At 28.0% G+C, this 25,777-nt stretch overlaps 2 protein-coding genes and 1 long non-coding RNA gene across 11 annotated transcripts in view; 1 reads left to right on the top strand and 2 right to left on the bottom strand.

Moving 5' to 3' along the window:
- The window catches only part of LOC105430886 (calcium/calmodulin-dependent protein kinase kinase 1), a 55,539-nt gene extending 49,911 nt beyond the window's left edge, over positions 1 to 5,628 (bottom strand). Inside the window, exon 1 of one of the 2 annotated variants that reach the window (XM_089074072.1) lies at positions 5,177 to 5,628. The gene's annotated coding sequence lies outside the window, so the exon portion shown is untranslated. The remainder of the gene's footprint in view (positions 1 to 5,176) is intronic. The other variant, XM_011644652.3, reaches the window with a different exon arrangement.
- Positions 5,629 to 9,653: 4,025 nt separating this feature from the next.
- On the bottom strand, positions 9,654 to 13,325 carry LOC105430883 (uncharacterized). 2 transcript variants are annotated; one of them, XM_011644649.2, is made up of 3 exons: positions 12,171 to 13,325; positions 11,192 to 11,407; positions 9,654 to 10,609 (listed from the first exon to the last, which is right to left on the bottom strand). In XM_011644649.2, the coding sequence occupies exons 1-3, from the start codon at positions 12,210 to 12,212 to the stop codon at positions 10,247 to 10,249; spliced, it is 621 nt and encodes a 206-aa protein (XP_011642951.2). In that variant the 5' UTR covers positions 12,213 to 13,325; the 3' UTR covers positions 9,654 to 10,246. The 2 variants fall into 2 exon arrangements, with proteins under 2 accessions (XP_011642951.2, XP_011642952.2); XM_011644650.2 differs by having other exon boundaries at positions 11,192 to 11,400; positions 12,171 to 12,242.
- A 529-nt stretch (positions 13,326 to 13,854) lies between these two features.
- On the top strand, positions 13,855 to 18,835 carry LOC148937146 (uncharacterized). 7 transcript variants are annotated; one of them, XR_016138682.1, is made up of 11 exons: positions 13,855 to 14,043; positions 14,330 to 14,403; positions 14,656 to 14,889; positions 15,332 to 15,498; positions 15,905 to 16,358; positions 16,708 to 17,136; positions 17,204 to 17,299; positions 17,518 to 17,675; positions 17,977 to 18,126; positions 18,219 to 18,403; positions 18,548 to 18,835. It is a non-coding gene; the product is annotated as an uncharacterized LOC148937146 (long non-coding RNA). The 7 variants fall into 7 exon arrangements; XR_016138679.1 differs by lacking the exon at positions 17,518 to 17,675 and having other exon boundaries at positions 13,857 to 14,043; positions 15,905 to 16,057; positions 16,163 to 16,358; XR_016138683.1 differs by lacking the exon at positions 17,518 to 17,675 and having other exon boundaries at positions 13,856 to 14,043; positions 14,662 to 14,889.
- The last annotated feature ends 6,942 nt before the right edge of the window (positions 18,836 to 25,777 follow it).

Below are 25,777 nucleotides of genomic sequence, written 5' to 3'. Positions count from 1 at the left end.
TGTGTGTGGTGTGTGTGTGCGTGTGCGTGTGTGTGTGTGTGTGTGTGTGTGTGTGTGTGTGTGTGTGTGTGTGTGTGTGTGTGTTAAATTTTAATTATTTTTAATGGAAACAAATCAATAATAAGTTCATCCAATTAAAATTAACGCGTAAAAAGCGCGTAGGAGTTTGCGTTTAAATAAAATGTAAGATATGAATGTAAAATGTAGTGTGTAGAAAAAATTCGGATAAAAGATACGTAGATACGTGAAGAAAACGTGGACACGTGGAAGTTTAAGTTTACATATACGTAACATACAATCGTCGTGTGTCCCAGCCGGCAATGCTCTCGCTTCTGGCTCTATCGATTTAGGACGACTCTACGTAACCGCGACAACGAGTCGGCTCGTATACACACGGTTTCCTCTTCCGCGTATGCCTTTCATTACATAATCGTAAAAAATCTTAATATTTACAATGTCTCTACAATGTCGTCAATGTCTAATTATTGCCCTTGCGAACTTCAATCACGCTCTATCCTCGTGTTATTTTGCTTTACACCTACTAGCTATTTCAAGCATATAGTTTGATATTACATATAGTTGAAGATAAATTGATTATATTAATAAGAAGATTAGTCAATTAAGAAATCATCTTTTTTTAACGGTATATAAATATTGAATGACTGGTTAAATAATTATTAATCATTCATATCATCTTTTGCATTTTATCGATTGTCATTTTGTAGACAGTAGTCTATAATGAGATTTAATCAACTACAGCTTCGTGCATGGTCAATTCTTATTATAGTTCATTATGGAGTTACACGTGCAATTCTGTTGCGGACTTCAGCACGATGTGATGAGACACACGCTAAGGAAGATGGCACAAAAGTACGCGAAAGTGTCCTTGACGCGCTTATCGATTTTCTTGAGGATTTTATTTGGTTGAAAAGCAGAAACACGTTTTCAGATCGAAAATTCACTTCCTCAATATCGCCAGTTGTTGGATTTAAACTATTTTTCATAATGGTACCAATACGTGTACCGTTACGTAACTGTATGACATTATTAGTATTATACGTCATTAGCATATATCAGTAATGTTTTAAAAAATAAAATAGCCGTAATATAATTTTTTCTTTCTTGAATTTTAAATTGACCGTCTCTAAAAGTTTAAATCGAATTTTTATTAGACATCCACTTAACATTTTATATCTTATAAAATAAATTTCAGAGAGGAATCATAATACGTTATCAGTTTAATTTAATGTTTAATCATTATTAAGAATTCGATGTTTTAAATTAAAAAACTGTAAACTGTAAAATAAAAATTATAACATTTTTAAGATATAAGATTTAAATTTATCCTCAAAATATACTGTGATTAGTTATAAAGTGTCTTTTTTATTCTCAAATTGCTAATATTGCTTTTAATAGAATGTTTTCGCTTTTAATCCACGAATATAAATCTCATAAATAGATAATCCAATTACATTTTCAAGGAGAAGCTTGAGACGTATAATCATCTTCAATTTTGATTGCGTGCTGCGAAGCTTGGCTCAAAACTTATGTTTCAAACTTTCTACATATAAACGGTTATGCGAGCATCCATAATATATATAATCTTCCTTGGATAATAACGAAGAGTTGAACTAGAGATATGTGGTGCCTATGCAAATGATATTGTGGTAACAAAGTCAATGAGATGTAATTGACTGATTCAGGATACACATATCTTCAGATCTGGACGAAGATCGAGTAATCCGAAACCGAGTGGAATTACGTCAGTTTCTCTGATTCGTAATTCGTCGCTACTTCATAATAATGTTGCGTAATCGAGCCTACAATGTTTATCAAGCAGATTATATCTCCGAGTATAGATATATAGAGAAGAATGAAATTCCTGCAAGGCGATGATGGAAGTATAATTACGTGCTTAAGCGAAGTAATTATGTCAATGGAACGGCTCTCTCTCTCTCTTTCTCTCTCTCTCTCTCTCTTTCTCTCTTAAATAAATGTGTTACAAAAAAATAAATGTGATTGTTTAAAAGAAATAACAAAAATATAAGTTTCTTCGTTTTTAATTAAAGAATGAACGTATTATCGCATTTGTCAAATACAAATTAAAGAAAATTACAAATTTATCATTACAAATTTAAGAAATCATTAAGAAGTTGCCTGCACTGGTTTGCAATAGATCCATCTTTTTTATTATTAATGGATGAATGTTATTGATGCAAAAGCATTGCGATGCTAGGATGTGACGTCAAAATCGAATACTGTCTCAGGCAATACCGATCGAATACTATTCTTCAATTATGAATGAATTACGTCATGTTGCCTGTTGCCGAGGTAAATGTCAAACCAAGATGAATCCATTTGGTGAATAAAAGCTAACTAGATTTTTGTACACATTCAGAAATGCATCGTTTGAATTAGAAAATCTCTTTATGTAAAAGTGTAAAAGGAATGAAGCATCAAAATCATTTTAATTCAATTCTAAATCTGTTTTAACGAAGAATATATATCCGAAAAATTGGATGATTAGGAACAATGGCGAGTAGAATGTGAAAAGATAAGTATTTCATTGGTGAACTTTGATGATCTTTTTTTAGCAAAAATTTAATGACTATTTATCGCATTTCTTTAATTATAAGCATATTTGTACTATGTGCCTTTTAAAAATATATTGATTCTTTAATATTCCATATATTTTCGCAAAATACGGATAATTTTCGGATAATAATTTAATAACAGATTTTACATTTATGAAATATCACATAAAGTGATATTTATTCTTAATATGTATTAATATATTATATTTTTAATGTTTTACATTTTAATTTAAATATTCTTTGCAAAGAAAAGCTTCTTTACAAAGAAAAGATGGCATAATCTTCTATTAATTATTAATTATTATTAAAATTGATTTAAACAAAATAGAAATTGTTTCAATATTTTAGCATTAATTATGCACTTAATATTAAAAATTTTTTTAATTTTTATAAAATTTAAAGAAATATGTAATATATGGTAAATTAAATTTAACTAAAATTGATTACCATTAAATTTAATTTTAATAGAAATTTAACTTGAAATTTAATGATTAAAGTAATTAGATATTATACTGCAATCAATTGATCATATACTCATTAAAACATATTTATGAAAGAAGTAGTCTATATATAAGCTCATTATGAATTATTATAGTTCTCATCATTTTCGTTAGATTAATTAATTAAAAAGTTAATTAACAAAGATATAGTAATCTATTAATGAAGCCTCACAATAAGAAGTAAATGCAAAATTTTCTATATAATTTAGCATATTTTGATATAAATACAAGTTAAGAAAATAGAATTCTTTTTAATAAAAGGCTCTGTTCTCGAAAAAAAATAGTAATGTATGTTCTAATAAGACGCACATTTTCAACTAACGTATCAACTTCATATAATAACCGAGACAGAATCAATTCATTATGTTTTAATTATTGTTATACAATGTAAATAAGTAATTGTATAAAATAATAAAATAATAAATATTATAAAATTAATATGTATATAATAGAAATAAAGTAAAGAAATATGTAAATAATATAACATATTTTATGATTTAAATTTTTAATGATTTATTTTGTGTTTATTCCTTTCTTTTAATAAGTGATGAATATATCATACATTATACAACTTCTAAAACAATTATTTTTGCATATTGCATTATGCAGTGATAGCAGAAAATAAAAAGTATGAAACCTCTGCCTTATTCTAAAAGTCACTTCAAACAGCTTTCTGTTTCTATGAAACTTTAATTTCACCTTTTATTTTATTTACTTTTTATTAATTTTGCTATTATAATTGTGTCTTGTTACGTGTAAAAAATAAAAAGGAGACCGAGTATAAAATTCAGAATAAACAATCTTTTTGTGGAATAATTTATAAATGAACTTTAAATGATCCGTTGGATACATTTGCCCTCATTTATATGCATATAAATTTACAAACATCTTAATATCTTTAACATAGAAAGATTAATATTATTTTTATTTATATGAAAGAAAGAAGTATTAATAAAACAAAATACAACAATACACAAATTAATTTTTAACAAAATATAAGAAAACAAAATTAATAAATATTTGAAAATGAACATGACAACATGTTCAATATTTATTATAACATTTATTATGACATTTCTTAGAAAATGAATAAATTGATTTTGTGTTGATCCATCCATAGTTTTTAAATTATTAAAAGTTTATTTAAGTCATTAAAAAATAATTTAAATCTTTATGCAAAAAACAGAAAAATATTTTTAATCAATGTTCACATTTAATGTGAACTCAACAAAAGATGCAAAAATTTATATATAATTTATTTCATTATTTTATCATATTATATAGTATTTATAGTATTTATTTTATTAAAAAAGTAGAGTTTCGTTTCTCTTGTCCTTTTTAGAAAACCCAGCAGTAATACCATTACTTTATTATTTAAAAGTTTTATACAAATCAGAAAAATTGCAAAAAAAATTTTTTCGTTATTTTTAATGATTTCGAAGAAAATTCTTATAACACTTTATATAATACATCCTATTTAGTATAGTATTAATTTATGAAAAAAAGGAAAACTATATGAAGCTGAATATTAATATTAATTTTGAAACATTTTACTCGCGCGTTATATTTTCTTAATTTTAGAAAAATGTTAAGCAAGTATATCGTAAAGAAAAATCTTATTTGGAATTATTATGTTTACACGGATACTATATAAAAATTAAAATGATCATAAATGGTAGCGATAGAAAGAAATAAAAAATCTAAGTTTATTGAAATGGATATTTAAAGCACAATCTGATATCTGTATATGGAAATTTATTAAAATGTGATTAAAAAATTAGGAATTTTAAATCTATATGTTTCCAATTTTTATTTACAACAGCATGAAGTTGATTTTACATACGTTCATGTAATTTAACTTAATATATCGTTAGGGAACTAGATAGTATAATCAGAATTAGTCGCTGAACAAGACTATAGAGCTATTGGTGTAACAGACTTGTAAACAAATGCGACTCTCGCAATTAATGTCTCATGCACACGTGGACGTCGATCCTCCTTCTATTCATGCTAGAGCGTAATCAAGAGCGATGCAACACACACGCGGGCGGAAACTTCTTCAAATTATGATCTGTTACTTACTCGTTATATCAGACGTAAATAGCAATTTTCCATAAAAGCCTCTTCCCTCTTTTGTGTTTTTCCTGTCTAATTGCGCTGTGAGATCCTTTTCAGTAGCGGAAGGATGTTCTTCGCCGAAGATAAGTTGGAAATAGTCAACGAGAGTGGTTGATTCTTCCTTTTTTCTTACAATTGAAAACGTGGCGCGTCTACAATGATGCAAACCAATTGAGTTGCGTACTGATCGTCGTCGGAGCGGGAGTTTTCGTAACATCGTATTTAACCAGAAAATTTCTCTTCTATGTACGCATGATTATCAACTTCCTTTGCCTTCTTTAAGTACTCTTTGCGATATTTTCTACGAATTCGAAGGCAAGATCAAGATGGAAATCAAGATGACGATCAACCATCGCGCGACGCTCCACCCGCGTTGCTTGGTCGACTGGTTTGACTGGACTACTTCCCCGTACACTGTGGGAGATTTTATTCCATCCCCACCAGAATCTACTAGCTCCCCCCCTTTCTAATCAACCCCACTCGTAACACCCACTCGCGATCCGACGTAGGTGCTCGAGGGTGCGTGAACGTTGAGGGTGAACGCAAGCCTAGTCGTTGATCATGTAATTGATAGTTGACCGTATCATCCAAAGATCAATTAAAGGTCTGTTCCTCATGACAAAAATAATTGTTTAAAAAGAGCAATGTTGACTTAACATTATTAACGTGTTATTGACAGCCGATCCTGTCACCCGGATAATTAAAGAGTTTTTTGTTAAAGTACAATTATTTTACGGTACAATGATTTTGTCTTAAATTCATGATCATGTTATAAGAGTCTAGGGTCATATAACATACCTCGGAGATTATAAAAAGTTATATATAAGATTGATTAAGGTAGAATCATTCACATTTATATCCAACAAAAGTATATTTTGATAAAAATAATTACAACGTTTTACGCACACGTACTTGATTTATTTAATAGTGACTTCATTAAAATAATCATTTTAGAAGTCAACTGAAAAAAGAATGTGTGTGTGTGTGTGTGTGTGTGTGTGTGTGTGTGTGTGTGTGTGTATGTGTGTGTGTGCCTTACAATATCTTTATAGTGGACAGTTTTAAGCTTTAAATGAACTAGCCAATTGAACTAATCATTTCATGTAACTAATATGCTCAATTTAAAACATTTAGATACATTTATTTATAAGATAGATTCTATCTATAAGGATATAAGAGGATTTATTCTCTAATTTCTCTAATTTAATTCAAAGCTAAGAGATACAATATGCCAATATTTTTAAATAAAAAATTTTAAAACATTTTTGAATTTATGAATATATATAAATAATCCTAAAAAATAAAAAAATTACTAGATTGATTCGATTTAAATAAGATGCAGCCTGATCAATAAACATTTAAATTTTTGTGTCTTTCAAAAGTTTTCATCTTTATCACAAAACGTTAAAATTTCTTTTATTAATTAATAAAATTTTGTTTGTTTTTAATTTATTTATGAACAAATAAATATTTTTTTCGTTTCTTTAATAACAGAATTAATTATTTTATACAATATACAATAATCAAATTGTATTTTGATAAACCGTTTAAACCTTTTTGATTACGACTTTTTTAATTCAAACTTTATGCAATTTGAATTATTCCATTTTCAAGATTAAGATCGATATGATTCTATTATAAATTTTGGAATATTATCTTTGTGAAAATATATAATTAAAATTTCCTCATACATCAATTACTTACATGTAACATAAAAAAATTTCCCGTGTTTGCGAACAAATTTTCAAGTTTATGTTCAAGGTTACAGATAAGCGTACTTACGTCATCATATACATCGATTCGCGAGCGTTCGTTGACCTATCTAATTCTGGCCGTGAGTTTATCATCGTTGCTTTCGTGAGTAGACAGTTGCTATATAAACCACTCAAATACACGAATAAAAAGACTTTGCCTAACATCTTGCAAATAAATTCTTCACGGCTGTTATTAATGTATCGATAATACTTTCAATGATTGTCTTGTCAATTCCATTCTCAAAGTTGAAACCTCGTCACGATTGACCGGACATAGTCAACCATAGTCTATTTATAATCTACGTCATTTCTCTTTCTCGGATATAATCTATCGATCGTCATTTCAGGCGGTTAAAAGCTTACGATATCGGCGGAAGTAGTAATATATCTATCCAATCATGCCCCGTGATTTTTTTGCCGTGACATTCTCTTTCTGATATCTAATTAAAAAGTTCCGCTACCCGCACTAACGATCCGTCGTGTTTTAATCGAACTCAATTTAGAAAGCTTCATTTGCGCACAATATCGGTCAATGCAGCTGCACATGCTCTCATTTTGCAATTGTGATAATAGTAATTATTGTAACAATATATTCAATAATGACAATTTTATTTATTGATAATTATGTAATTTTTAGCTATTAGAAAAGCTTCTAACAAAGAAAACAATTGATTTTAATAGATTAAATCTCTCATCGGGTCCAGAATTAAGAATTATGCTTTTATATATAGGAATTAATTTATTAATTTATTAATTTTTTTTTAATTGCTTCTTATTGATATTTTTAATAAATTGTTATAGATTATGAAAATACATATATTATTTTTTAAGGCAATGATCGGTGTTCAGTTTTTATATTCTTATATTTATTATCTTAAATACATACTTCAAGATCTCTACTACAAGATCTCAAACTAGTCATAGAATAGTATTAGTATTTAAGACATTATTTAAAATGATCTTGAAATAAAAATAGACTATGATATCCCGTCCTGCTTATATGTTATTATTAATGCTAATCGGCAATCTAGGCAAATCATTTTATTATTGATAATGAAATGCAGATGACTATTCAGACAATAAAAACTTGTTTCAAACAAATGTTAGTCTTAGTAAGAATTATGTTAAAACTCATAATTATCTTGCTTGCTTTTTTAACTGCAAGTCTTACGAAGATCTTTGAATTATGTAAATTATTTTCCAAGTATTTCAACATCCAGTATATAGTTACGACGTATATAATTACGCAATGACCTAATAAATTGTGAAGTATTATAAACATAAACAACGATCGAACGATCAGGATAGAAGATAATTAAGATTTATACAGATATTAGTAATATTATGAAGTTGCAAACTTTTTTCAAAATAATTAATTTTCAATTATATCAGCTTAATTGATGATTTAATTCAGTTTGATGTACTATATTGCTCGAAATACTTTTGAATATTTGAATATAAAAAGTTCATATAATTTACACTCATATATTAACGAGTCAATAGAAACGTGACACAGCAGACTGTTGACATACAGAATTAATCTATAAATGATATACGGTGTTACAAACTGCGTCGCTACAATCTCATCGATCACAGCTGCTTATACAGGTATACTAGATGCTTGTACATAAGCTCATATGGGTGCAGCGTATTATTGCCAATTTATCAAGTGCTATTCCTCTTTTGTATTGAACTAGACAGTAAACAGATTTAATTTTAGTCGAGAATGACGAATAGCTATTGACCGAATAAAATAGATTAAGTTTGAATTTGATTGAAAGAACATTCTACTCTTATTTTCAATTTATCCTCGATTTTTAATATAAAAATTTAAGAAGGTTGTCAAATTTAAATTTAGTCTTTCTTATTTTTTTTAATTAAGAAATTGAAGAAATAATAAATTTAAAGCAACACTAAACACATATATAAAATCCGAAATTGAAATTGAAATTAAAAAGTGATGAATAAATAATTTAAAGTAACAATAAAATACATATATAAAATTTCATGTATAGTCACTGTACATATAATAGAAACTTTAAAAATTCTATTTTTAGTAATCAAGAGACGCATTAGCGGCTTGCGTCAAGTCTGCGCGCAACGAAGTTCGCGCAGAATTACGTCGAGACAGCCGTAATTCTATTTATGCAAAGTGAGATGAACCCTTTCATATTTTTCTCTTCTCAATTAACGGTTAAATTGATTGAGTTCTAGCCTCAATCAATAGCTTGGATTTATATTTCATAAAAAAAAAAAAATTGGATTTTATATCGATCATATGTTACCAATTATCAAACATTTCAAATATGCGATTTGCACCGTTTTCTCGACGGTACCAATCACACAAATCAGTTATCGGTTTTAATAAACTTCGTCTCTAGAGATGTCGGTATCGTTCATGTAACAGGCAATATTTCAGCATGGTCGGATTACAGACAGCGTCAAGAGAAGTAGACCGTAAACGAAGACTACCGATCGTTGAGCACCATTGATTATCGTCAGACGAGAAATCGAATCTTTTCCTCGGTAGAAATGAAATTTCTCGTAGCGACTTTCTTTTCACACAGCGCCCAATTACCTTTGTGAAAATTTGCAGGATATTTTGCATAGATTGTCTATTGTTATTATCGATTATTTACATATTATCGGTCTATTATAATGAATTGTTTAATTTTGATACTACTACATTTTACATTTATTTTAATTTTTTCAATCTATTTTATTATCATATGGATATAGATGTACATAAAAAAATAATAAAAATACATCATAATATATCATAAATACATATATACAAAAATGTGACATTGCATTTGGATTATTGACCCAGCAAACACGAAGTTACATGTAATATAAATGTTAGTTGTAATTTCCCGCTCAACAATGTAACTGTTATATATAACGCGTGTGTTATATAACATTTATATTACATATAACTTAGTGTTTGCTGGGAATTTACTTAATCTGTTCGCATTTCTCAAATTTAATTTCTGTCAAGATATTTTATTAATAATTTCTTGTAGAGAGAAATAGAACCAGCATAGAATCAGAAGAAATACTGTGTTCTTTGCTCTTTAATATTACTGATTACTCTTTAATATTTTAATCAAATGATTAAAAAAGAGATAATAAATCTGCAACGATCAATGATAAATAACTTACTTGATAAACCTAAAATTTTTTCAAAAATTGCTCAATAAATATTATTTCACATATGGAAACGCAATTTTTGCTCTTTGATTATTTACATTGATTGTATCTGAATAAACAATATTTCGTCCTACTTTCTTCTGTAAGAAGTCGGATAATCTGTAAGAAGGCTTCCGGTAGAGACTATAGCTCCCGGTCCACCAAGAATACCGCCTTTGTTGGCAAACCAACCATTACCGCCGAGAAAACCAGCCGGTTCCAACCGATTTGTGTAGAAACCAGAATCAGTCGGAGCTAAGAAGTGCACCAGGGTGCTAGGCCCAACTAACTGTTTTGCTGTTGCGTTTTGTAATATAGTTATGCCTAAATTATTCAGTGTTTCTCTCAGTAGAAGCAGGCGATCTTGTAGAAATGATTGTGGCGAGAACTGGACTTTCTGTGCCAGTGGCATCAGAAACCAAGAGAATGGACCTGGTTTTGTCGTTGAGTTCTCCTTAAATTTGTTGAAAAGATTAATTGTATTTTATATTCATCACATTTCAATCAAATCACAATTTTATGATATCTTATAATGCAAAAGAAAATTACACTTAGAGTTTTATCAGTATTACAGTATTTTTTCTCTTTGAAAATTAATCAGTTCGAGAAGATGAGTATTCGAAAGATACATAAGAGATGTAACATATATAATAAATAATATAAAAGAAAAATTTTTCAACACAAAAATTAATATAAGATTTATTATTAATTTAATTTATTATAACTTTAACTAGATAATGACAAAAATGAATTAAATAATAATTTAATCTTAATTATTAAACATATTATTAATTAATAAATGGAAAATTGATTTTAATTAGTTAGTTAATGATCAAAGCAACAATAAATAATTTTTACTAGAGAAAAGAAAAGAATTGTCGAATTATTGAAATAAATTGGCGATAAATAATATATTTTATGATTATAATTCATTAGCGGAATGGAACTATAGGACTATTGATTGTTTTACCAAAGATATCAGTAATCTATATTTTTGACTTTAATTATAAATTTTAATCAACAAAGAAACGCTTACAGACTGTACGGTCGTATCGATCATATTAGCTGCCGAGCTTGAAGTATCAATTTGTGCGTTCGTTTTTATTGATGCCTCATCAGTGGATAAAGCAGAACTTCGTCGTTGTTTCTTCAAATCAAATAGATTTTTTTGCAAATTCGCATTACTATGATTGACTTCGTTGGTAAATTCATCAAATGGTGAATTCAGAGGTTTCATTTGCACTACTGTAACCTTAAAAAATTTTTATTTACTTTGATTACGCGCACATTTTTAAAAAATTATCTAATTTATATTAAATATAATGTTTTCATATTTGATTAATAATCTTATAAATTTCAAGCACGTCCCTATTAAGAAACATTGTGACAAAAAATATATAAATAAAACGATTTGCGAATGGTAACAAAACTTTCCAAATATGCAAATCTAAAAGATATATCTTAAAAACGTCTTATAATTTTATCTTTCAGATTTTCTGGAGGAAAAAAAGTCGCTTCGCTTCGCTCGTTTGATCGTTCCATTATAAGAGTCTTATTCTCGAGATTAAGAAAATCGAAAATATTTATACAAATTTAGAGTACTCTATTCTCAATTTTCTAAATGTAACTAAATACTCGTATTTAAGTTATCAAGATATCTTATTGTTGCATCTTCTTACTGTTTTCGCGCATTTACTCCAGATTTTTCATACGCACAGCGGAACACTTTCGCGGAAAGAATAATACATTTCGATTTAAGAAAGCAAAGGAACTTTATTATAATTAAATACAGGGAAGAGCACAATTCAAAACCGTAGCAGAACTTCACAATTTAAATATTAATTATTAAAAATTTTTGTAATATCATTATTATGCTTAAATATTCACATAATTATTTTCAGACTTATATATAGTTAAATTTTAGACATTTTAGCAAAATTATTCTACAAAAAAAAAAAAAATAAATTATGCTGCCAAGTTTTAGAAATGAATTACTGAGAGTTTATAGATCTTACCGTCGCAAATAATAGCCACATGAATCTCATCACTTTTGCCATTATTAGATCAAATATGTGATAAAGAAATTCTGAAACAGGCAGTATGTAACTTATTCCTTCTACGTAACTTATTCGTGCGATATGAAGTACTATACTAGTTGAACTCACAAGCAATACATCATATATGTATACTTAATGTCGTTTATATATGCCGTTTCACGCACAGTTACGTAATAAGCAAAATGTAATCGCATAAGGGTACCCACATGTACATATTATGGTGACAGTCGCAATCACGAAATATATTTTGTTGAGAAACAAACGCACCGTAAAGAGAAATGTTCCCGTTATTGCGCTAGAACACAATTCCAGTTTCAATAAAAAATAATTATTTTATACGCTTAATTATTCGTCAAATATTGAACAAAACTTGATTCAATAAGGAAGTCCACATAAAGTTTAACAGTCTTAACGTCTCGAAAACTGCGCAATTAAAAAATCGTTTGATTTCAAATTTTATAAATTTTAAGATCTATTAATTAATTAATTTTAATTTATGTAGAAAACTATTACTCTCTCATTTCTTCTAAAGGAATACTGAAAATATTTTAAAATTTCAAATGAGAATCTACGTATGATAATTATTTCTGTAATCTACATTAAAAAACAAGCAATTTTTATTTGAAATATCTTGTCTTAAAATCATTTCTTCAAACGATTTTTTCAAGTGTTTAAAATTTGGATGGAAATAATTTGATTAATTCAAAATTATATAAAGACAAAGATAAAAATAAAATGCAAAATAGGGTCATGTAATTTAATTTAATTAAATAATGCAATAATTAAATCAAAATGTTTATTATTTATATGCAACTTTATTTATTCATTTATATATTTTTATTTATTTCAAGAATAAAATTATTTATAACATGAGACATTATTACTAACGCATATTTCGCATTTATTCATTTAATGTCATTTTTCATAGTTAGTTGTTCAAATATTTCTTTTTTACATGTCCCTCTTTAAATACTCCTGAAATAAATAAACCTAATATGAATTTTCCGACTCAATGAAAATTGTGTTTGGTCATTAACGCAATATTTGTGACATTAGTTTCATCGAAAAGAGAATTTAGATAAAAATTATTTTTTATTGTAATATACATCTAAAAATAAGAAAAATAACAATAAAATAACAATAAAATAATAAAATACTATGCAAAGTTTATAACTTGAGTTCCAAAAATTTTTGAATTAAAATGAAATGGATGATATTCCAGTAAATAAGTGTGCTAAATATCATTCCACGATAAGCCATAAGTTAGAAAATAAGAATTGATAGTCGAGTATTCTTATTATATTCAATCTGTAATTGGTCAATTCTTAGGCTGATGGCAGAGAACGAGACGTAAGCGCTTACCTTGGTTTCTTATGATCTATTATTAATAGCTTATTGTAGAAAGAAAAAAAGTCTATAAAAGACTTTCAAAAGATATTTTAAAACAAACATTTTTAAGATGACTTTTAATAATGTCTTTAAGATCTTCTTTTTTAAGATGTCTTTTAAATGCTTTTATTATAATTTCTTTAAGATATTATTAAAAAGATATTTTTAAGGTATTTTTTACGGAATTGTCGATAATGTCAATGTCAGTTACTTGCTGCTTTATTAAGCGTGATCTACAATGAACAGTAGCAGTAATGAATGAATCGTAAGCCGTAAGAAATTGATCAATCACAGTCGAGTGTGAGGTGAATTATCAACTGTGATTGATCAATTTCTTACGGCTTACGACTCCTCCACTACTGCTACTGCCCATTGTAGATCACGCTTTAGATTTCTTTCCGGTGGACAATACTCTGCCCAACTGCGCACTTTTTGATATCACGTACGACTTTGATCCGAGATAATATTTGTTTTCTTAAGAAAACCTTATATAAAACACTAAACATAATTAAAAATATCCTTAAATATATTTTTTCTTCTATATTTTGTATTTCATAAGAAAATAGTATTTAATTAAATTTTGAGGTTATGCCTGTAAAATTCATATGGAAAAAAATATAATTAATGTTCCAACTATTATTTATGCAAAACTTAAGTTGCAGCTTTGTCATACAAAAAGTTGCTAGAGTAAATGTATTTTGCAAACTGCAAATAAGTGTACTTTGTAGGATATTATCCTGGAAAGAGATGAAATAGATTTTAGATAGGCAGGATCAAATAGTGAATGATAACCGAATAAAGAGTAAGTACAAATATATTTATGTAACTATAAAAAATATATATAAATTATCATTTTAAAATGTTGACATATTTTTGTCACTTACATATATATATATATATATATATATATATATATATATTTCTTAAGCCAATCAAATTTTATACGTCATTTATCTTGAAATCTGATTTTAAATATATATTTTAACATTTATGTATCAAGAAAATTTTTTATAGTAAATATTAGGTCAATTACATTTTTATGTTTAACGTTTAGTTTTAGATAATCCTTAAGCAAATGTTCATGCACTCCGGAAGAGAAAATGATAAGGTGTCATTGTCTTTCATCTCATCACACATCGACATTGAATCTGCCTGATTTAATAATTCTATCATCCAATTAAATTATATATCTAAAAAAAGATATAATTGATGAAAAAGAATTAGATCCAAAAACATTAATAAGTGCAAATGAAGTTTTTGATTCTATTCAAATTTATGATTCTACAGTGTAAGTATATAACATTTTCAACTTTTTAAAAATTTGTTTTTAATAAAAAAGAAATTAATATATACATACATAATATACATACACACACACACACACACACACACACACACACACACACACACACACACACACACACACACACACACACGCACGCACGCACGCATATATGCGTGTGTATACATACAATTTACATACAATACATACGATATCATTTACACTTCAAATTTGTTACCATGGCAAGCATTGTATATTGATTTGCGATTAACATAAACTGATCGTTCTATATATATATATATATATATATATATATATATATATATAAAATAAACATATGATTAATGCAGATGACCATATATTTAATATTTAAATTTTATTATTAAGCTAATATTATCTTTTTATTTTTGTTTTAATTTGTTTCAATTATAATATATTATTTTTGTAGCAAAATTATTGGTTACGTAGATGAAATTGAATCCCCTCGTTTTGTTGGGAAATAAACAACAATATAAATTTTTTTAATTTTTAAACAATGATAATGATAAAAGAGTACAAATTGTCTGTTGGAATGATGACATTAATCATATTGAAAATGTCATATTAGGGAATCATGTAAGCAAACATACATATTTTTTTTAATAAATTAACTTAATGATATTTAATAATGATAATATTAATAATAAATTTAATATATAATAATTTTAATATTCAATATATACTTATACAACACAAAAATAAAATAAAATAATATATAGTTTTCATATTATGTAATATAATAATATAAAATATAATACAGGGTATATATTATTTATATTACCATGTGTATATTATTTATTATACCACATAATAGCAATATATAATATTTCATATATTTATGTTAATTACTAAATATTGTCATTAAATATATTTTATGTACAATCACACATGGCAACTTTTTTTAAAATAAGTGGAATTTCTCAATAATTATATTCCCTAATAAATAAATAATTTAAAAATAATTATAAATAATTTAAAATAGATCATTTGGATGGCATCCAAATCAGTTCCTAAAATGGAATAATTTCAATAATGGTTCTGTATGCATTACTTATTAAAAGTAATATTATAGTGAACAATTTAGAGAAATATGATTATGATGTTGTACGAGATGAACCGAAACCTCTTAAATTAGGTGATCCTTATGAAATATTCTCTGTTAAATGTGGCGTGATGTACACATGACAGAAGTCTCATTTGTTGTGATATTATCTAACTTTTTTTCACTTGGAATGTCTAGATAATTTGATTATACATTATGGTCAATAATGAAATACTACAATATTGCAAATAAATAATTCTTACATTCTTAGTAATTTAGATATAAATGCACAAATGATGGATTTATATGTGAAGATAAGAATAGGATTATTTTTGTATGTAAAAGTTATGTGAATAAAATTCAGCTATTATAGATGATGTCATCAAATAAATAGGTAAATATGTTTTAATATCTAATTAAATATCTAATTTTTCTTTGGAAATTTTATTATAATATAATGAATATAATGAAATATAATGAATATAATGAAATATATTTAATATAAAATTTCCAATAAATTTAATATGAAATTTCCAAAGCTAATAGTAAGATAATAATATAATATGTACATATTGTATACTTGTAAGAACAGTTAATATTCTTGCAAGTATTTTATATATGGAAAAAGGCGATAATGATCCACATACATATATGATATTTCATATACAATATAATTTTCACAAAAGATTTATTATATCAATTTATTATATACAAATGTGTCTATAAATTATATATTTCTTTAGGTATTTATTGGGCTTAGGTTAAGCAGGGTATCGATTGTGTAACTAAAATATAACTATATCGGGGTATCGATTATGTAACCAAAATGTAGTGAAAATGTGAAAAGTGAACAGTCCACATGATTCCGTAACTTTCATTGTGATGAAAATATGAGCTATTTCACGTGAATTTGCTTGATAAGAAATTTCTTGTTGAATGGTAAAATTGAAGAGAGAAAGAAGCTGTTATATGAGCACTTGGCAGGGATAAATGCTTCGAATCTGCGTGAAGCATCAAATCAAATAAATAATGGCCAAAATCGTATTATTATTTTTCGATGAAAATAAAAATGGAAAGCGGGGGGAAAGAGTCACGAGAATTACAAGAAGAAGATTAAGGGATGAATTTGATCCGTTTGCACTATTTGAAATTAAATTTCGTTCGCTATATAGGTGAGGTTATACATTAATGGAAGAAGTGCAACTGCTACAACTGTACTCTGTTAAGTAATTTTAATAGATTGTAGATTATCCAAAGAAACGTATCGAGAGTTAATTACAGAATTAACGCTCTTTATCTAGAAGGAGAAATACGGATATAATTTGTGAATTGCAGGTAAATATTTTTTTTAATGTTTTACACTATTCCATTTTAAATAAATACACACCATAATACTTAATAGTGACATTACTAGTCAAATCTTTTTCTTAATTTAATAAATTTATTAATAAGATTAATCTACTAATATACAATTGTCTACAATCGTACTATTTTTAAGAAACTTCTTTACTGTTGTTCCTAAGTACTTGCTTTATTCAATTTTCTTGCATCAGAATCATATCACAGAAGAGTTAATTAAAATTTTATGATGTGTCAACAAACAACAATCAACAAGTATCTTCACATCATTATAAATGTCTTAAATCATACGATGAGAAATTAGGAATTGGATTCATTTCTCTCCTGAAAGAATTAAAAGAATCAAAAATAAGTAAATATATTTTTTTATTTGTGTATTTTATTATGATTATTTATAACAATAGTTTGTATATATTTGATATCAATTTTTTAAATTGTTGCTGAAAGATTTTTTGAGAGATCTGCTTTTCCTAATTGATGCTATTGATAGCACATATATTGCCATTTTTCTCCATCCAAAATGGAAAGAAAGCATTTATTTATAAATCGAAAAAATTATTTATTAAATATCTTAGTTGTCAGTATAGACTTTTTTATAGAGACTGCAAAATGCTATAAATTCATATCGTTACTATTGATTGATATAATTTCAGATTTGTGATTACAACAATGAAAGTTACTTCTAATTATAAGTAGCGCATATGATGGAAGAAACACATAATTCGCACATATTTCGAAAGTTCCAGTTTTTTCTTATTTAGTAGAGAAATATAGAGATGGTAAGAAGAACTGTTGTCTTCGAGGTATGTTTATTTATCAATATTAATAAAACAGATGAGAGATGAAGAATTTCTTTATTATTTATTTAATTTTGTACATTTTGTAAATATTTTAGGTGATTTTTTACATTCTCTTTCCAACTCTTTCTTATTGACACCATTGTTACATCAACTGGAAGGAACTTCAGAGATGCAAGACATACAGAGTATCAATATTTAAGATTGAGTAGTTATAAAACATTTTTGATGTTCTGAAAGGCCGTTGGTGTTGCTTATAAAAAGAATGAGTACTGCATTATAGGTCAGATTTATTGTAATTCTTATTTTTCAGTAATTCTTATTCTTTTACTCTAATATAATAGTGTTCTGGATTAATTCTAGAATTTTCAAAAATGAATTTTTAACATTTACGTAGATAATTTTCGATTTAATTTTTCTTTTACAGCTGTCATCGTCAATGCTGCATCTTGCGTAACATGGCAATAAAGTGAAGACTGCTCTTAGGTATGTACATCTTAATAATGTTGACATTGCAGCACTATTGCAGTATGATGAAGAATAGATTAAAAGTAGATAATAAACATAAAATCGGATTATTTAATATTATTTTTAAAATTAAAAGCACAAAGGCATTTTTCCTATCATACAGTACTTCAGTTCTGTGATCTCCATAAAAATAAATAATGCATCTGTATATAATTATAGAGAAATATATAGAGAGTTATTATTATAATTATTCTATTATTATTATATATTCAATTGTTACCAAACATTGTACATATATAATTAATCCCATAAAGGCTGTGACTTTTTTATGGTGATTTTTAAAACGTACTGAAATTGTAAGAGTGGGAACTATTCTGGTGAGATATAGTAAGAAGTTAGGATAGCTTTTAAAACAGTATATATACAATAAGTATACAACAAATAAGATAATAATATATCTTATGCACGACAAGAAACGATTATTAGATATTCAATGTTAATTCAATTAATAAAAACAATTTTATAATTTATAAAATTTAGTAAATTATAAATAAACACAATAAATTTATTTAAATAATCTTAACTTTTTTTTACTAATAAATATATCTTATAATATCTTATAATATCTTAATTATGTTGAGTGACATGAGAGAAAAATTTATCCTAAAGATAGATCAAGTTCGCAATACATATTACATTAAACAGTATTAAAAATGATGAAACATTTAAAATTATCCTCTTCCTAGATATGTTATCATACAATTTTGAGAAAATTTTTTAATTTTTTTATAAACATTATCTAAAGGATAAAGTATAATAAAAGTATGAATAAACAAATTAATTTAGAAGCAAATGTATAATTCATTACAACTTGTAAGTAAATCAGATTAAAAATACAACTTTTTTCTTAAATTCTTTTCTCTATATATTTACCAATATCTGCTATTGTTTCAAATATTTACTTTAATGCAAAAGTGTTTATATCTTTAAAAAAGTTATTAAAATCTTAAATGATATTATATAACAATCTAATTTTTGCACGAAGTTCTTCTCAACTTTTTCATAATATATTTTTCATTGCTCGTATTTCTACTGGCAAATGAGAATCATTCATGAAAATCGTCTTCTGCCGCACTCTCGCATTCTTGCATTGCTATAACGTATGGAATGAAAACGCCGTTATGACGGCGTTAAATTGTGAGAAATCTGAAAAATAGATTCATTAGATCAGTTTTATCGATCGCGATCGGTCGATTAAGTCACTGAATTTCGATCGGAGACATATTTTATTGTAATATTCTTTGAATCCAATTATGGCCGCCTTCAAATTTCATTTTTTGAAATTAAATTATTGTCGTTCTTGTCAAAGCTTCAGGCATCGAAGTTATATAGAATTATGATATTAAAAACGAGATATCATATCTAATTTTCTTTCTGAAGTAAATGAATTTTTATATATCATTATTCACACCTGATGAGAATGTTTCTGGAATTATCTCTTTTCTTATCAATATTTCTATGTGTTAATAATTTTAGATGAATTATGCTAATTATTTCTATGCAAAACTGCGTACAGCATAAACAAAACAATAACAAGAAATCTTAATCAATTATAAAAAAATTTCTAATCTTACCTATCTATATATATATATATATATATATATATATATATATATATATATATATATATATGGCACTTATAATGAAAGGCTTAACTAAGAAGACGTCCTCGTATCGCTCGCAAAATATAGGATATTACGTTGTTGAGAGATTCCTGGTATTCCTTGAATACTCTATATAGTGCTTTGATTTACCTTAATCTTCCTTGGAACGATCTATAGTCCACTGGCGCGCGACGTGACGACGATCGAAGCTGGCGTTCCGATATCGCGAACAGTTTCGCGGCATCAAGGCCGCCTCCTTACCCGAGATCTTGTCTCGCCTCGATGACTCACGTCTAACTTGGCCGCTGCTTTGCTGTCTCGCCACTTCCTTCCACCATCGAGGTTGCTGAGAGATCAACCGCAACCACCTCCGTCGTCGCTTCTCGCGCTTAGTTTAGCATACCTTATAGAAAGACAACTGTAGTCCTTCATTGCTGCGCGCGGTCATTTTTTTGTCCGAGGAAATAGAGATCATGATGGAAAAAGAAAGTCTATTGCCCGCATCGCGCGCAGAGGGGATTTTTTTCTTACGATATATTTAACCCTTTAAGCCTACAAAATAGTAGTGATAACAATAATTCCGGAAAAATTAAGTCTTTTCTAAAATTCTATGCCTCATCCAAAAATGATGAGATGATTTCATAGTAATATCGCTCAACACTTCAAAGTAAGAAATTAGCAGACACCGCGATGAAGCCGAGATGACAATCGATAGCATATTTAATATTTGACACACAGCCTTATTTTATCGAAGATCATTGTATGTACAATCTGTCCTGTATATCACTGAAGAATAAAACATAATTTATGTGTTATGACAATTGCTAAATAAATTCAAGATTTATAATGCAATTATAAATTTGACACTTCAAAAACGCAAATCAAACATACGCGCAATAATAAATCTAGCGATTCGCTAATCGCGTTTTGTAGCAATATTTGTTCCCTTTATAAGAAATAACATCGAATAGTCGATGATCAAAATTTTGAAAAAGATAACAAATGAGACAAATGAGCTGAAGCTTTGTTTCTCATCATCGCGAATTATATTAAACAGTGTATAATATATTCAACTTTTTATAACGGAGCAAATTCGATTCACTGCACTGGATTAGCGCACATTAAAACGCTGATATATATGAAATTATTCAAATGTAAAAATACATAAATACTTCAAAACAATTATATAAATAAATCAACAATGAATTTGTCTTTTATCTAAATGTGAATTAATAATTTCATTATCAAAGAAGTAATATTATGCTACTACATTTAGATATTTCATATGTAGCAGTCTTTTTAATGCGCCGCCAACCCAGTGTAGTGCAGTGAATCGAATTTGCTATTACTATATAATTTTATAAAGGGTGGATTCGTACCAGTGGAATAACAACGATAGTGCAGGAAGAGATGAAGAGAAAGACCTACTCGTCCGTGAGTCCTCTCCTCATGCGCATGTTCATTCGTCATAATACACGCGCCGCGGTAGGTACAATAAATATACCCCGAGCTATAAAGATGCTTAAAGGCATCGCCAATTATCGCTGTACATCCTTCCGACGAGAAACTTGTTCATGAAGGCGCATATACCATTAGACGCATATTATACCTATACTCCTCGTCCCTCTTCTTTTATTTATTTATTTTTTTTTTTTTCTTCAACTGTATACACCATAGTCCGTCTACGTCATGATGAATATGCGTATCCATTAATCTATCCGGTATAGCTGCGTTGCTTGCTCCAGAAAAGACAGAATGATTTTTTTCTTAACCCTCCTCTTTTCTTTACTTCCTCTTGTACTCCAAAAATATATCTTTGTGATGCAAATTGTATTAAAATACGATGAAATAAATATGTCTGCCGACATTTTACACAATTATTTCCGAAATACAAATGTTAAACTTTTAATTTGGTAACATAAAAATGGTCATATTCATTAAATATTATATTTGTTATATATGTTTTATTATGGTAAAAACTAATATTACTATCCCTAATAAAAGTGGCAATTAGAGTCGATTTTATAAGAGAAAAGAAGGAAAAAAAAGGGAAAAGAGAGAAAGTGAAAGCAGAGAGAAAAGAGATAATATAATTATTTATAAAACTCTTTTAATGTCTATATTTTGATTCGAATGCGAAGATGTTTTTGGAAGATGTTACTGTTAAAAGATATTTCTCGGTGCTGTGTAAGAATTAGTATGCGAGAAGAATTTTGTATGGATTGAAGTTCAAATATCAAAAAACTTTGAAATTAAAATCACATTTTATCATGTTAGACATTACACACATCGTTAGTATTTAATATGATAAAATACGTAAAAAAAATATCAGACATTTCAATTTTTGACTTTTCAGCACAAATAATTAATAAACTGTTTATATAGGAAAATGTGATATAAATTCAGTTTTCAAATTTCATCGATATATAATTGGTTGAATTTATGTATAAAGATTTATGAAACTTTTTGAATTTAGACTAACATTATCTTGATAATAAATATGTAATGATGATTAAGGATAAAAAATCTTAAAACATATGAATATAATAATTAAAGGAATCTCTAGACTTCCGCGAGCGTCATTAAACAAGAGAAATTAAAATGTAAATGTCTTCTTTTTCTGAGATACAGGATTAGAGTATATCATTTTCCCTTGGCGAATTAATTGGCTGCTTGTATGTACACGGAAGACGATGTTCGTTTGTCAATGGCATAGTGACACACGTGACAGCCGTTGCATGCCGTTTCCGGCTGCCAGATAACGCGATTTATCGTAATAATCGGGTGCACCGATTCGTTGCGATATTCCGACGCGATATTACGTCAGGTTGACATAACACTCTGGAAAATTTAATGTTATCCGTGTTTATAAAGGTACATTGCAATATGTTTATACCGGTCTTCCTTTCATAATGAAGAAATTTTAATGAATTTCTTAGAGAAAAATTCGAAAAGAGCTAAAGAGCAAAAAGCAAGAGATTACATAAGATGTTCTGAGATTGCAAAATAGGCATAGGCATCATGTATTATAAATCTAACAAATATTTTAATACAAGTTTTTACAAAAGATAAAAGACATTATTTTTTTGTAATGCTGAATTAAGTAATTACTATTTTGAAGTTTTAATGATTGAAATGAGTTTTAGTTTAACAATATTTTATTAAAAAAAAAAAAACTTTTGGAAAGACATTTATAAAAATAATTTTTTATTGTTACAATATTTATGCTGTAAAAAGACATGGCGTAAAGAAGAAAATAACTAGATTTCAAATATTAAAAAATAGGTTCATTGTTTGTTTATATTTTTTGCAATATTCTATGAATTCTATTGAACTTTAACATATTTTTCTGTTTCTAATACAATATTATGCGATTGTATTGGAATTAATATTTTATTTATTAAAATTTTGCAAATTAATTCTGTTTACGTTAATAAGAAACCAATACAAAGATGAATAAATGCGTGATGCATTGATAGTCTTTTTCTAATAATTTTATTTGCAGTGAATTTTTTGCAATTATGTATGCAATTTTATATTCTTAATCTCAGATACCGCTTTGTCCATTGCAGTAAGATAATTATGGAGAAGATATATGCTGTTCCAAATTGCAGAGTTTAGTGAAGAAGTAATAATAAAGTGGATAATCATAGTGTTACACGCGAATGAGTAATGCCCAAAGGTAAATACCATGATGAAAATTGAAGTGCCGATAATCAATGATCGGTGTTAAATGATGACTGATGTTGACAAAAACAGCAAATAAATAAACAATATTATTAAACATTTTTCATCTTTGACAATTTTAAAAGAATATTAATTCTGATAGCTGTCTATTAGCTGGTATTAGTAAGTAAACTGAATTTTATTTTCGTGATACGAGATAAATGGAATCGATTAATATATAAATATTTGATGTTTGTTCGACTATTTAATAAAAAATGAAATAAAAATCTAATAATAATCACCTTATATTATTAACTTCATGTGACTTCATAGATCATAAATTGCAGAAAAAAATTTCCGTTCGAATTTAAAGCGCAAGTAAATGTGTAAACCGTTTTTTAAAAAAAGGAGAATATTACATTTATTTTTTTATTAGAAATTTATGAGTTCAAATCACTATAATAATTATTGAATTGGTAATAATTATTGAAAATGAAACAATTACGTGATTTATTCTATAAATATAGCATATACACATATTTGGAATTTTCTTTCAATACGAGAGAGAGAGAGAGAGAGAGAGAGAGAGAGAGAGAGAGAGAGAGAGAGAGAGAGAGAGAGAGAGAGAGAGAGAGAGAGAGAGAGAGAGAGAGAGAGAGAGAGAGAGAGAGAGCATGAATCCCGATACAATATTTTCACGTTTCGAAACGACGACCGGATATTTCGGAAGTGACCTTGAAATGTTGCGACCAATGAGAGTCTCGTTGCGACCGGTTGACCCGCGAGCCAGTATACCTTAAGCCATATACGGCAAGTTATGGTGGCGCTAATAGGAAGTATATCCTTGCCGGTTGATCCATTCTCGGCCTCCGTCAGATAATTCCAAATAAAAAGTTCTTCCTTCTAAGGGAGTCCTAAGGACCCCATGATCGACCGCGTCCACGGGTTCACGGCGTTCTCCATACGCTGCATTAACTTTGCCGGCCCAAAACAGTCATCGCGAACCTTAAAATTAGTCATGCACTCGACAACGAAGGACAATGTCGATGAGTCGCGCGAATGTTCGACCGATTGGACAACAACTTGGCTCTTTTGTGAATTATCTATTATTTTCTTTCTCTCTTTCTGCCATTCCCGCTCGCTGTCCAGAACAAACTGCATCTTGAGAATAGCTTCAAAATAATTCAATGATATTTTAAGTTCCTTTATGATCGCGGATGACTTTCAAGTTAATGCTAAAAAAGTGAAAAAAAGCTATTGAGCGTTTCATGAGACTGTAGATTGTAGAAGGTTACAATAATTACGGTTAACCAAATATAAGCAAATGTCGAAAAGAAAGACAGTAATCCTTGATCCTTGAAAAAAAGAAAAAGTTCATGGCGATTGATAAAAATGTCCATATTGAAATATTTCAAAGATGTGTTCAACGGTTTTCTTAGGCCTTCGTTTCTTAAAGTGTCTTTCACTTTACGGCATTTTAGCACGCGCAATCTCAATTTCCCTTTCACAAGGCACAGCAGGAAGCGCGTTGAAACTGCTGCGTTTCGTGCATCATGCACCATTAATTTCCCGCGTAACATCCAGAAGCGGCGCGAAGACGCTCATAACATCGTCGCTGCCGACTTCTTCCTGTACGATTTCGCAGAAAATCGGACATTCTATATCGCCGGCGCGATGCTTTGGATCGTGCGACGCTTGCAATCGGGGTGCACAATGCGCTTAGGTGTTTCTCTCTCTCTCTCTCTCTCTCTCTCTCTCTGCTTGCCACGATCTTCGAAACTTAGTAAATATATCTATAATGCGCACACAAAGCACACCTTGTCCAGAAACCATCTGGAAAAAGTCAGATACGCCCTTAC

Source organism: Pogonomyrmex barbatus, unplaced genomic scaffold (genome assembly GCF_055798465.1).
Source record: "Pogonomyrmex barbatus isolate J1 unplaced genomic scaffold, ASM5579846v1 scaffold16, whole genome shotgun sequence".
Classification (NCBI taxonomy): domain Eukaryota; kingdom Metazoa; phylum Arthropoda; class Insecta; order Hymenoptera; family Formicidae; genus Pogonomyrmex; species Pogonomyrmex barbatus.
Note: the sequence above shows the minus strand (reverse complement) of the source record. Positions and strands in the feature narration are given on the sequence as shown.

What these genes read in the sequence shown, in the direction of transcription:
- LOC105430883 (XM_011644649.2), bottom strand. Translation starts at nt 12,212, where the DNA reads ATGGCAAAAGTGATGAGATTCATGTGGCTATTATTTGCGACG. An exon ending in TGTGGCTATTATTTGCGACG is followed by an intron (nt 11,408 to 12,170) that starts GTAAGATCTATA and finishes AAATTTTTTAAG; the next exon opens with GTTACAGTAGTGCAAATGAA. An exon ending in TCGATACGACCGTACAGTCT is followed by an intron (nt 10,610 to 11,191) that starts GTAAGCGTTTCT and finishes AACAAATTTAAG; the next exon opens with GAGAACTCAACGACAAAACC.